This window comes from Epithele typhae (genome assembly GCF_022376455.1).
Source record: "Epithele typhae strain CBS 203.58 chromosome Unknown BXZ73scaffold_14, whole genome shotgun sequence".
NCBI lineage: Eukaryota > Fungi > Basidiomycota > Agaricomycetes > Polyporales > Epitheliaceae > Epithele > Epithele typhae.
Window position 1 is genome coordinate 342,457 of NW_025954205.1, and position 12,526 is coordinate 354,982.

Consider the following 12,526-nt stretch of genomic DNA (forward strand, 5'->3'; position numbering starts at 1 on the left):
CACGGGAAAACAGTGGAAGGCAGGGGAACCTGTGCGCATTCCACTGGCGTGGACTTGGGCACGGGACCCGGAAGCTCGGGGACACAGGTTTACTCGCCGTGCGTAAACGGCTGGTATGTTTTGGCGTGAACGGTCTGGCAACCGAACGCTAGAAGAGGCGTCGTCCTTGTGATCATCATAACATGTTCTATCAGAGCTCCGCAGGAGCTGTACGACTACGCATATACGTACTGTCGAAGCAAAATGTTGGAGTACGATTCCATCGGGGAAGGAGAATCGCAACGCACCGTAAGACCCCGCCAAGAGAGTTCGCCTCCCGAAGCCCGTGCCCCGACGGAGAGGCACAAGCTGGTCGGGCTCGCACGGTCTCCAGCAGTTCGAGAATAAATCGCTGGGTGAGAGATGATGCGCGAACACTTGCAGAAGCACCCTATCCTACCCTATCATAACCGTCCCTGTGCGTCATCATCCTCGCAACGCTCACACCAGGCGCGTCCCGCGTCTTCGCACTGCGCCCACGACTGCGGTCGCTCATTTACCAGAGCCCGCATATGTCCTGGATAAATTCCAGGTTGAGTTGGGGAGGAGCACGCATAGATGACGAAACGCTGACCCAGATTTAGGCCTGTCAATCGCGCAAGCCCTCTTCACCCTCTCATGCTCTCCGCCTCTACCATCCTGTATCCAAGGCGGATCTCTCGCTGCGTCCCCCAATGACTTCTCCGTCCACAACGCCGCGATCCTTCTCGCAAAAGATGACTATTGGACGTACCTCCCCGCGGAGCCTCTTGGCCTCTTCCGAATGGCCATCGACTCGCCATCGATGACCGCGCTCCAGCTCTAGGAGCTCCGTGTCCGTCTCCAGCACCCGATTGACTACCGCGCCCTTCCATGCCGCCAACCAGCGCGACAGCACCGGTCGCTGAGAGGAAGGGGGCTCGTAGCGAGGACGGCGAAGGTGGCGATGAAGGTCGTGGACGAGGCCCCGGGGCTTGAAACAGGCCGCGAAAGCATGGCATTTAAGAGCAGAACGAGTAGGACAGATATGGCGTCGCTGGGGGAAGGCAGGAGGAAGGGGTAGGACGTCGAGGCGAGACGACTGCGAGCGACGCGTGCATGTTGCTGATCCTGATACTGGTGGTACTTGTGATTCTGCAAGTCGATCATGATCCCCAGAACATACGTCGGGGAGGGCCGACTGGCTGCGTGCCGTTCAGTCGAGACCGAGCAAGTGGGTGTGGCTAGCAAGCGGAATCTCCTGTCGGAGAGTCATGGTCGCCGGATCTGCAGACGGGCGTGACACACATCACTCGCCAAGGCCTGCGCACGCGTGACATTGCGGAATGGCCGTGACAGCCGCTGGCAGTACTCACCCCGACATCCCGACCAGCCCTAGGTGGGCCCACCACCCACCACTATCTTTTATCACCGCAGTATCCCCCTCGTCCTAAAAAAGTGCGAATTTTCTGCAAGATTAGAGCGAATTTCGGCGAGGTGAGCACACAGCCCTCTACCAGTGTGTGAACTTTGTCCGTACTTCTCCGCTTGCCCAGAACAGCTACTTCTTCGAGATCGTATGGATGATGTGCCAACATCACGCAGTTCAAGCACCAGTTCGCCCTCCAAATGGCGCAAGACAGTCTCCAGAATCTGGTCACCCTCGGCAATGACGACACAACGTACGTGGTTATTCACATATTATCAGTCATTCTGACGAGAACCGTTGTAGCGTACAACGGTCCCCATCAGACTCTTCCCGTTGAGAGAACCGCCGCAGCGCACAAAGAAACCCGTCGGACTCTCCCCGTCGAGCTCTGGTTGAAGGTCATCTCTGAAGTCGCGAGTCGGGAAGACCTCATTTGCTTGTCAAAAACGTGCAGCTCCCTTCAAGATGCAACCAAGGACCTTGTCGCCGACTGGATCGCGGTGATCCGCACGGAAGAGGACGCTGACGAGCTTGCGACGAGGATCCGTGACAATTCCAGGTTGGCGCATACCATCCGCGAAGTGCGCGTTATGCCCCTTGCACAAGACACCCTTCCGGGCCGGGGGATGGTCGACATCGTTGTCCAGCTTCCTGAACGAGTCACGCTGCGACTCTCCTTCGACTATACTGCACGGCAGTTCGATCCACTGTCAACGCAACTCCTCTCCCCTTTGAGATGCCTCGGCCTACCAATCTTCGATTTTGCCCCTTTCTACACGCTCTTCAAGCTCGATCCTCATATTGAAGAGCTGCATGTACTGACTAGCAACTGGCCCCTTTGCTCACCCATGACCCTACCATCCCTCCGCGTCTTGACCTGCCCAGAAGACATGCTAGCCGACTTGACTCGAAGAATCCGACTCAACATCTGGTCGCGCAGCTGTCCGTCGTATGTAAAATGTGGGGCCCTAACCCACCTCCACCTCACGAAAATATCCACCTTGGAGGACGTCCTCAACGTGCTCGGACCACAGCTCGTCAGTCTCCGCGTGACGGAGCGGAACCTGACCGAGTTCTTAAGCAGAGAGGTGTTCCCGCTCTCCCTCATTGTCCTCCGCGCGCCCCGCCTCCGGTACCTGGAGCAAGAGTTCTTCAAGGTCCGTCCCTCCCCGTCCACACTCCCCCGTCCGTGCCTACCCGCCGACCGACACACCACGATAGCGGCCCATCCGAAACTACTCGCCCTGGCATCTCAGCTACCCACCCAACCTGCTGATCGGGGTCACCCGCGACGACGCGATGTTCCCGGCGCGCCAGGCGGGCGAGACCCTGACGCTCGCCTGGCACCTCGCCGACAACGCTTTGGGCGCGGCGTTCGACGAACGCTTGAATATGGCGCTCGACGCCGGCGACCACCGCCGATTCCGCCGGAGGTGCGAGCAGCGCGCGCTCTCGGCGTTGCGGAGCGGGGCGCCGCGCGTCGATTGCGTCCTGTACGGAGACACGGCGCTGACGGAGAAGGCGACTTTGAACAAGTTCAGGTGGGGGTTGGTGAAGGAACGGCTTACAGAGGTGCGGAGTGACCATTGGAGGACCGTCTGAGGACCGGCAGCGACGGTGCTCTGCATTCTCGCCATGTCGGACAACAGTAGCGTTCATGCGCATGCGCGCGGCCACGCGTGCGCTTGGCGCGCCTCGTACCAGACCACCCGGCCTCCACCGCCCCACCACCGACTATCCCCCACGCAGCGCGCGTCGACGCGCGCACCCCATGCCAGGCCGTCATCGCCGCCACTGCGCTCCTGCGCGCGCGCGCGAGCCCGACAGACAGACAAGCCGGCCCTTCATTCGGACATCCCACCTTTCCCCCGTACATCCTGACTCCTCTCCCTCCCCTCCCCACATTCCACTGTAGGACATTCCGTACCTCCCGACACCCCGCATCTCCCGCTCCGCTCCGTCCCCGCCCCTTCGGTCTCGGTTCTACGATACCCCGGCTCCCTCGGTACCTGCTCCGCGCTACCAATCACCTCCGACCATAGCTCGTGAGCATCATGCGGCCTCTACTCCACCGTCCCTCGTCTCTCGCCGTGTTTGTTTTGATCATTCTACCTCATTTTCTCACAGACATGCCCGTCCTCTACCCGCTCGGACTCTGTCGCTACGACTAGCGCGCACACGTATTTATGCTAGCAGTCTTTGCGCTCTGTCTGCAATTTTCACGCCCCCACTCAGTCTGCGTGCTACTCACCCAGTCCGCCGTCAGTACTTCCACCGCCTCCGCCGTCTTCTGCACGTCAGTCCTCTGCCGTCCACCCGGCTCCTCGCCTGGCCGTCCGCCGTTTCTCGTTGTCTCAGACATCGCCCCAGATTGAGCCTGCAGCTCGAGCGACAGCACACTCCCCATCAGAGTAGGTATGGAGCATGGTGCACTTCGTAAGCCACAAGGGGGAGACAGGTCAGTTAAAGGTTTGAAAGCACCCATCGTGACACGTTCTCTCGCACGTGGCTGTGACGACTCGCGTTTTTTGAAGGCGCTAGCGCCGGCTGGCACTCTTCGAATTCCCGCTTTCTGCGCGTCATTCGACCGTTGGCGACGGGCGCTCACGCACGGTCTACGCGCTGTCCTCACCACCCTCACGATCGAGCAGAAACGCCACTGGCCACTCCGGCTTTCTGTCTGGGCTCACAGCCTTTCATTTCAAGAGAATGCCAAGCACTCAATGTCCGGCACCCTCGACCCCTGAGTATTCAATATTCAGCTCCGGAAGATCGTGCTCTGCGGTCGGCAACAGCCCCCTCCATACTGCGCCCGATGTATGCCTCCGTGAGCACATCGGCGCCTCAGGTCACCGTAAATCTCGCGCGTTCTGACGCGCGGTCCTGCAGGACGACGACGCACACTTGGACGAACACGCGGTAAGTACTCGTTTACCCGCGACTTCACTACGCCCGCAGCTCTAAATGCCGTGGAGGATGCTCGAGGCGTACACCGCGAACCTCGCTGGGTGCAGTTCTATGCGCCTCGGCGCACGGCCTCGTTATTGGAAGTCGTGTGGAGACCGTTGGTTCACGGACGTTGCTGTACGCATAAGAGCGTCCGCCGATGTAGAGGCTGACGTGAATCATCCGCCGATTTCACAATGCGTTCGTTTCTCAAGCACCCGCGCGCGCTTGCCGCATGCCAATATACATTTCACCTCATCGTGGTAATTCTGTGAGTAGGTGATGGTCTACACGTTGGAGGCGTCGTGGAGGAGACTACATGCTCCGGGGCTGGCTGATTGGTTGGGCGCGCCGGTCGGTCGAGATCGAGCAAGGGGCGATGCCTTTGCCAGTCGCACACACACAGGGTCAGTACTGGCCAATGGCTGATCTGCGGGCGGGCGTGACACGCACCCGTCGCCAAGTGCACACCCGTAACACTGCGGAACGGCCGTGACAGCTGCGACGCCATGGCGTGCATGGTCACCTTGACATTCCCACCAGCAGCTATCACCGCGGTAACCCCTCCGTCTTAGCCAAATTCAAATTCTGCCCCCTTACGGGTAAAACTGGAACGGACTTCGGCAAGGTGAGCACGTATTCCCAGTGTGTAATGCCTCTCAAGAGCTTTTCCTCTTCCGCTCGCCCAGAACCGCTACTTTTTTGAGATGGATGATGATGCTGCGGCACCACGCAATTCAAGCGTTAGTTTACCGTCCAAATGGCACAGGATAGTCTCCGTGATCTGGCCGACTAGACGACGTGCGTGGCTACGCGCGTCTCATGAATCGTTTTGACGAGAACCGCTGCAGCGTTCAAAGACCCCCGTCGGACTCTCCCCGTTGAGCTCTGGTTGAATGTCATATCTGAAATCGAGAACCGGGAAGACCTCATTTGCTTGTCAAGAACGTGCAGCTCCTTTCGAGATGCGACCAAAGACGTCATTGCCGATTGGGTCGCAGTGATCCGCACAGGAGAGGACGCTGACGAGCTCGCGACGAGGATCTGTGATAATCCCAGGTTGGCGCATACCATCCGCGAGGTGCGCGTTATGCCCCGTGCACAAGACACCCTTCCGGGCCGGGGGATGGTCGACATCGTTGTCCAGCTTCCTGAACGGGTCACACTGCGACTCTTCTTCGACTCGACTGCACGGCCGTCGAATCCACTTTCCACGCAAAACCTCTCTCGGCTGGGGTGCCTCGGCCTACCGATGTTCGATTTTGCCCCTTTCTACACGCCCTCCCAGCTGGATCCTCATATCGAAGAGCTGCAGGTACAGGATATCCGCTGGTCACATTCCTCAACCATGACCCTACCGTCGCTCCGCATCTTGACCTGCCAAGTCTCCGTGCTATCTGAATTAGCTGCAGGCATCCGAGTCGACCACTGGACTCCCACCCCTTGGCACAGCTGTAGGGCCCTAACCCACCTCCACCTCAGGAGGCCATGGCACTGCACCTTCTACGACGTCCTCAACGTGCTCGGACCGCAGCTCGTCAGCCTCCGCGTGGTGGAGCCGACCCTGGCCGAGTTCCTGAGCGAAGAGGTGTTCCCGCTCTCCCTCATTCTCGTCCACGCGCCCCGCCTCCGGTACCTCGAGCACGAGTTTTACAAGGTGCGTGCCTCCGGGCCGTCCACATGCTTGCCCGCCGACCGACGTACCACGGTCCCAGCGCACCGTGCTCGAGCACCAACAATCATCGCTCTGGGAACTCAGCTGCCCCCCCGAATTCCTGCTGAGGGCCACCCGTGGGGACGCGACGCTCCCGGCGCGCCAGGCAGGCGAGCCCCTGACGCTCGCCTGGTATCTCGCCGACCAGGCCTTGGGCACGGCGCTCGACCTCCGCCGGTTCCGCCGGAGGTGCGAGGAGCGTGCGCTCTCGGCGTTGCGGGGCGAGGCGCCGCACGTCGACTGCGTCCTGTACGGGGACACGGCGCTGACGGAGAAGGCGACGTTGAACAGGCGCGGGTGGGGGTTGGTGAAGGAGCGGCTTACGGACGTGCGGAGGGACCGTTGGAGGACGGTTTGAGGACGGGCGGCGATCTCGCCATGCCGGACTACAGCAGGACACGCGTAGAGATAAGGCCGAATGTGAGAATGAGGAAGATCGAGGTGAGCGACGACGAAGTCGTATCCGACCTCAGCTTGGCGACCACGAGGATGCCGTCGTCAACGAGCCGCCGCGAAGGAGACGCGAGTCTTCGTTGTTCTACCACGACACCATTAGTATGACCGAATAGCATATTGAAGAAGACGAGATCCAAGCATCACTCGCGGCCGAGTCGGAGTTTGGTGTATAGTACTTGCACTCGAAGCCTTGTGCGTCGCGCTTGTGGTCAAAGACGTGGTGCATGTCGACCGCCCCGAGGACCCCTGCCCCTGCGCTCATAGACGGTGGGCCCTGTCTTGCATCGTCGCGCCAGCGGCGTGTTCGGTAGGCAGAAGTATTGCTCACACCGTGGAGAGGCGGCATGCTGACAAATGCGTATGCCCATTATGAACGATTGTTAATTAATGAAATAGACAGATGATGAAGAGGTAGGGGAAAGAAAAGGAGAACTGAAGTTATGTCAAGAGAGGATACAGCACGGACACCGCGATTCAGTGTAACAGAGCAGAGATAATGATCGCTCATGCGTGATGAACGTCCGAAGTGGAGATTGCGCGCAAAATATATGCGTAGCGACCTCTTTCCGGGTTCAGCGAGACGCCACTGCTAGAAGTGCGGTCAGCGTCGTCACGGGAGAGCACATAAGTGGGGCACGTACAAGCACCGTGTGTTCAACGTCGATGACGTAGTGCCAACCCTGGGAGACCACGCAGAAGTGTCCAGGGGAACGCACAAAGACAGCCTTCCAAGCAATATGCGATGGGAAGGCGGGTCTCCGCGCGAGCCATAGACGCAGAATTCCCTGACGATCGACGGGTGAGAACGTGCGCAACGGACAAGAAGAAAAAGACATACCCAAAGTCACCATATCCATGCTGTTCGTAAGCGTATGGCAAATCAAACCAGTGGACCGATCTAAGCGACAGTTAGGTATCGAGAGACAAAGCAACGGGGAATCACTCACCTTGAGCCGTCCCCTCAACCTAGACCCTCACTCTTGGACCGAAGCGCACTCCGGGCGGAGCGAAGGCGTACCGACGATGCTTTTCGATTCTCCAAAACCGCCTGCATCCGCTCCAATGTCCCCTAGACCGCGCTCTAAGCCGCACGAAGACCGATTCATGAACATCACAACTCACCAGACCCCCGTCGCGCTTTGCGCGCAGCGTCCTCGCCTCCTCTTTGTACCTCGCAATCCCCTCCCGCAGCTTGCGGATGTACTCCGCCTGCTCATCACCCGCGCGGATAGTCCTCTCCAGCAGCTCTCTCGTCGCCGCACACGACTGCGCGTGCGACTCCGCCTCCGCCTGTCGCGGGATCAGCCACGGCTCAACGCCGAACGGCCGTCGAAGACGACGGAGACATACCTCCGCACGGGCCCGCTCAGCCTCCGCAGCCCGCCGCGCCTCCCTCATCCTCGCCGCCTCCGCGCGTTTCTCGACCAGCTTCGCCGCCGCTGCCGCTAGCAGCCTCGCGTCCTTCTCCCTCCGCGCCGTTTCCGCCTTGGTCCGCCTCGCGTTGAGCCGTGAGGACCCGGCGCGAAGCGCGGACAGCACGAAATGGAGGTCGTTCACCCCAACTGCCGTACGCTCCGATGTCGCAGCGACAGACGCAAGGCCCGCTTCGATGCGTCGCGCCGTGCAACTCACGCAGCGCAGCTGGATCCAGAGGTAGACGAAGAACGATGCGCCGGAGAGGTGGGGGAGGTAGGGCTGGAGCTCGAACACGAGGACGGCGAGAGAGGCGACGAGAAGTATGGCGGGGGAGAGAACGGCGAAGACAACCTTGACGGTGGACTTGAGGCCGCGGTGGTGGCCGAGGCGTTGAAGGAAGAGGAAGAGGGTGAGGGTGAGGAGGATGGACGAGAAGCTCGGGCTTGGGCAGGTACGGGGGACGGGGAAGAAGTCGAGACGGGACGAGGGAAGCCGAGAGACGATGATATGCGCGTGCATTGTTGAGTAGGTCCGTGCTGTGTTGCTGAGGGTCCACGGATGAAGCTGGCTCGGACTATATGCGTGGGCGAGGGGGCTGGCGGAGCTGACAGGGCTGGCGTAGCTGACGGGGCTGACGGGGCTGACGTTTTCGCGCCTGTGGATCTGGGCCTCCCGAAGGCTGACGTCGCGGTCCAGATCCCCTACAACCCATACGGGAAGGAAAAGTCGGCATCACGTCGGACTGGATCCGGAGTAGGTGGAGATTGGGCCTGCTAGAGTCGGTGTTGGGCGTAGTACACTTCATCAGCCACCTGGTCGTCGTTCTTCAGCCATTTTCGAGGCGAGGCATGGGCTTTGGGTCGTCGTAGTGGAAACGGAGGCAGATTCGAACGTTGTGGGAGAAAGGGAGGACGCGTTTGAGAGCAAGCTTAAGGGCGGCTCAGGGCACATGGAGTCGTGACACATTCACTCGCACGTGCCTGTGACGGTACGCGCCTTGCGAAGTTTTCGGAGGCCCGGAGTCCAAGTACTGGCACGCTAGAGTCCGCACCGCGGGGGTAGGTTTGGCTTATGCTGATTAGATTGGTTGGTTGTACAGTACTTTCATACATGTCAGCGTCCAGCGCTGCGACAAAACACGCGGGACGATTCTAATCACGGGGACGACAGAACGAAACCTCGTTGGTCTCGAACGAGAACGCGGTGTACACGTTCTTCAGGAAGCTGTCCCCGAGCACCCACGTGTCCTCCCCAAGCCCCATGTCCCGCCCCGCGATCGCCCCGATGCACGTCGTCTCGTCGATCTGCCCAAAGCTGAAGCTCTCGGCGCTCATCGTCCTCCACCCCTGGTCGAACTGGAAGTGCGCGTCTGACGGTGCCTCGTCGCACGGGAACGAGTACAGCCCGTTGCGCTCGTCCCACAGCTCCGCGCCCTCGATCGACTTGTAGAACTTGGCGACGGCCGCGGGCGGACCGTAGACGAACGTCGTGCCCGAGTCGATAACCGCGGAGAAGCCGTGCGCGTACACGTGCAGGCCCCGTCCGACCCTGCCGTTGGAGATCTGCCAGTACCCGGACTCGCCCGTGACGGGGTGGACGTCGGGGGCGTCGGCGCATCGCTCCCCGCTCTGGAAGCCGATCTCGAGCTCGGAGGTGGTGTCGGTGATCCGGAGGCCGAACTCGGCGTCCGCGATCGAGCCTTGGGCGCGGCCGGTGTTGATAAACGGCGTCTGTCCCATCTTTGCGAGGGCTGGGTAGGCGAGGCCGAGGACGCCGTCGATGGGACGTTGGGCGAGCTCGTCGGAGATGGACTCGGCGGCTGCGAAGCCTTGGTTCTTCACTGAGATGCCCGCGACAGTCACTGTGTGCCCGCACTACGTTAGCAATCTTCTCTTAGTGTCCATGAAGCGAGAGCGCGCACCTGTGTCGGTGAACGTAGGGCCAGAGACGGCGGATCCGTCTTGGTAGCGAATACGGCCGAACTGGTCGTCGTGACGCTGGCTGGTGGAAGATCTTTCGGGATGGTATTTCGCCTTCTGGGCGCAGTTGGCTGCGGTGCAGTTGGCGGATGGGATCCATAGATCCGCGGACCCAGCTGGCGGAGAGTGAGCAGGCGGCGATGAGCGGCGTGCGTGACGCAACTCACTGTCAAAGTCGACGTTGAAGTTCTGCTGCGGGGTGCCGACGCCCACAAACCCTGCCCAGAGCCCGTTTTGCTCGTTGGTCAACGGTTCGGTGCCTTTTTGTGCAGAAGGCGAGACGAAGTGCTCGACGGGCGGGAGGATCCGAGCACCGTCCTTGAACGCGTCTGCGCCGACGTTGTCGTGCAGGTTGATCAGGTTGCTCCGGTATTTGCTGCAAACGGCGCGAGATCAGAGGTGTATTCCCATGAGATCCCCGCCTATGCACTCACTTGTGGTCGTATGCAACCTGGCGGATGGCCTTTTGGTGATCGAAGAAGCCGTCTTCGGTTTTGAGGAACTTCACGTTGCGGGTGGAGATGCGGCGAACGTGGGCAGTTGGAGCAGGTGCAGCGAATGCGCTCAGCGCAAGAGAGAGAACGACGGAAGAGACTGCGAGCATCGTGGTGAATCCGGGTGAAAGGTAGAGAGGATGTAAGATGGATGTTGATATTCACCGGCGACGACGCGGGGGTATTTATGCGATCTCGAGAGAGGGATTACTGGTGCGCAGCAGCGTCGGATGTTGTGAGAGGAGGACATCCGGAGGTGGAAGAGTGCTGCGGCGGATGCGGGTGCGCGGGGATTGGAGCTTGGCCTGGTCGACGCGCGAAGGGCGAAAGGGGCGGAAAGTCCCGTCCCGAGTCCCGAGTCCCGTTCCCCTCGGATATTCGTCATTGGTATGAAGAGTCGTCAGCGGGCGCGCCGCAGCAGATATTCCGCATGCAAGGTAAGATGAACGAGGCATCAGAGTCAACTGTCGCGACGCAGTTAGTCCTAGGGGTGCAAGAAAGGCGCTAATTGGTGTGAAAGATACCTACCAGCCTTGAAATAACCCTTTTTAGAGGACATGGGACGCCCTGCATAACTACTGGTGGAGAGTATCCCAGTCGGAGCGTTCCTCGTCACTGTTGGACGTTGTCCGAAAAATAGCGCTCAGCCCCTCGGCAGAAGCCGCAGACACGTGTCACTTCTCACGTGTGCAGATCTTATCTTCGCTGGCAGGATCGTCCTCCATTTCGTGCCGCCTTAGGCTTCGGGCTTCAGAAAGCCGACGGACCTTTTGAAGGAGAGTGCTCTCCGCTCTCTGTGTGGCTCTTCCGTGGCCCACAGGTCGCTCGGTAACTTCCCTGGCCTCCGACAATTGCACATGTGCGATGAACTTAACGGGTTGCAAACTCTTGCAAGGGGTTGAGATCGGAGCACGTTGAGTACATGTAGCGCCTTCAGTTATACCCACGTATTTCTACATATGCATGGATCATGAAACCTAACGCGGCGACCGAACCGCGTCGTGCCCGACCGGGCCGTTAATCCTTCTTCGCGTCTTCCGCAGCCTTCCGCTTCGCCACCATCGCCAAGAACCTAGACTTTATGATCTCCTGCAAGCACGGCACGCGCATCAGCTACTTCCTCCCCCGCCACCCATCTCGCACATCCTACTCACCGCATCGACGTTCTTCGCCACGCTCGGCCGCGTCGCGCCCTCGTCCACATACCGCCACAGCCGCGCGAGCCGCTCGCCCTGCAGCGCCGCGGCGAGTCCGCCCGGGAGAACGCCGGCGACGATCCGCAGCGACAGCAGCAGCGGGACGACGGAGATGTCCGCGATGCCCCAGCCCTCGCCCTCCCCTGCGAGAAAGCTGCCGTCGCGCGCGGGGAGGAGCGCCTGGATGTCTTCGAGCGCGGCGAGGAGCGGCTCGACGGGGCCGCCGCCGAGGACGGGGTACACGTGCTTGAAGGCGTCGTCGACCGCGCGGACGGCGAGGCGCGCGCGCGCGCGCCCCGCGGGGGACGCGGGGAGGAGGCCGGCGGCGGGGAAGCTGTCGGCGAGGAACTCGAGGATGACGGACGATTCGGGGATCTGGATCGCGTCGGACGAGGGGGTCTCGCCAGGGTGCAGCTTGGGGCCGCCGTAGACGAGGTAGGGAACCTGGTCGGGACCGTCAGAGGCCGCGAAGCAACATAGCGTCGTGGGAGAGGAGACGTACAAGGCCCTTGGTGTACACTTTCTGCTGGTACCACTCGGGCTTGTTGGAGAGATCGATGTCGATCAAGTCGTACGCCACGCCCGCTTCGTCAAGAGCGACACTAACACGCTGAGAGAAGGGAGAGTTCTGAGAGGAAGAGCCCGTGAGCGATATAATGACAGAGGCCGATGGAGAACACGTACGACGGTGGAGTACAAAGTGATGTTTTCCGAAGTCGAGGACATTGATACGAAACGGCGATGGGTGGGTGGTGAACAAAGCAGTCCTGAGGTGGGACTTATATATAAATATGGGGCTGCATGGATTTCAAAGCGTCACCTGCGCATCCGTCGTCGAATTGGGAATTGACCTGTCTCCGGTGCCGGCCAATGACGTGCTCATGTGGATAGGCAGTCAA

The 12,526-nt window shown here is 60.4% G+C and overlaps 5 protein-coding genes across 5 annotated transcripts; 2 read left to right on the plus strand and 3 right to left on the minus strand.

The window, feature by feature from the left end:
* Positions 1–551: 551 nt before the first annotated feature.
* Positions 552–844, plus strand: BXZ73DRAFT_99901 (uncharacterized protein; the record flags this gene model as incomplete). Its single annotated transcript, XM_048028157.1, has 2 exons — positions 552–576; positions 624–844. 2 exons carry the CDS (start codon positions 552–554, stop codon positions 842–844), a joined length of 246 nt encoding a protein of 81 aa, XP_047879476.1.
* Positions 845–1,626: 782 nt separating this feature from the next.
* On the plus strand, positions 1,627–6,444 carry BXZ73DRAFT_99902 (uncharacterized protein; the record flags this gene model as incomplete). The annotated part of the gene is made up of 6 exons (XM_048028158.1): positions 1,627–2,583; positions 2,648–2,967; positions 4,916–5,000; positions 5,062–5,173; positions 5,224–6,029; positions 6,088–6,444. The coding sequence occupies 6 exons, from the start codon at positions 1,627–1,629 to the stop codon at positions 6,442–6,444; spliced, it is 2,637 nt and encodes an 878-aa protein (XP_047879477.1).
* A 602-nt stretch (positions 6,445–7,046) lies between these two features.
* BXZ73DRAFT_99903 (uncharacterized protein) lies at positions 7,047–8,477 on the minus strand (the record flags this gene model as incomplete). The annotated part of the gene is made up of 5 exons (XM_048028159.1): positions 7,047–7,128; positions 7,184–7,327; positions 7,381–7,400; positions 7,665–7,832; positions 7,893–8,477. The coding sequence occupies 5 exons, from the start codon at positions 8,475–8,477 to the stop codon at positions 7,047–7,049; spliced, it is 999 nt and encodes a 332-aa protein (XP_047879478.1).
* A 632-nt stretch (positions 8,478–9,109) lies between these two features.
* Positions 9,110–10,541, minus strand: BXZ73DRAFT_44596 (protease; the record flags this gene model as incomplete). The annotated part of the gene is made up of 4 exons (XM_048019366.1): positions 9,110–9,819; positions 9,880–10,053; positions 10,105–10,313; positions 10,372–10,541. The coding sequence occupies 4 exons, from the start codon at positions 10,539–10,541 to the stop codon at positions 9,110–9,112; spliced, it is 1,263 nt and encodes a 420-aa protein (XP_047879479.1).
* A 907-nt stretch (positions 10,542–11,448) lies between these two features.
* Positions 11,449–12,353, minus strand: BXZ73DRAFT_99905 (thioredoxin-like protein; the record flags this gene model as incomplete). The annotated part of the gene is made up of 4 exons (XM_048028160.1): positions 11,449–11,520; positions 11,586–12,071; positions 12,130–12,255; positions 12,312–12,353. 4 exons carry the CDS (start codon positions 12,351–12,353, stop codon positions 11,449–11,451), a joined length of 726 nt encoding a protein of 241 aa, XP_047879480.1.
* Between the last annotated feature and the right edge of the window lie 173 nt (positions 12,354–12,526).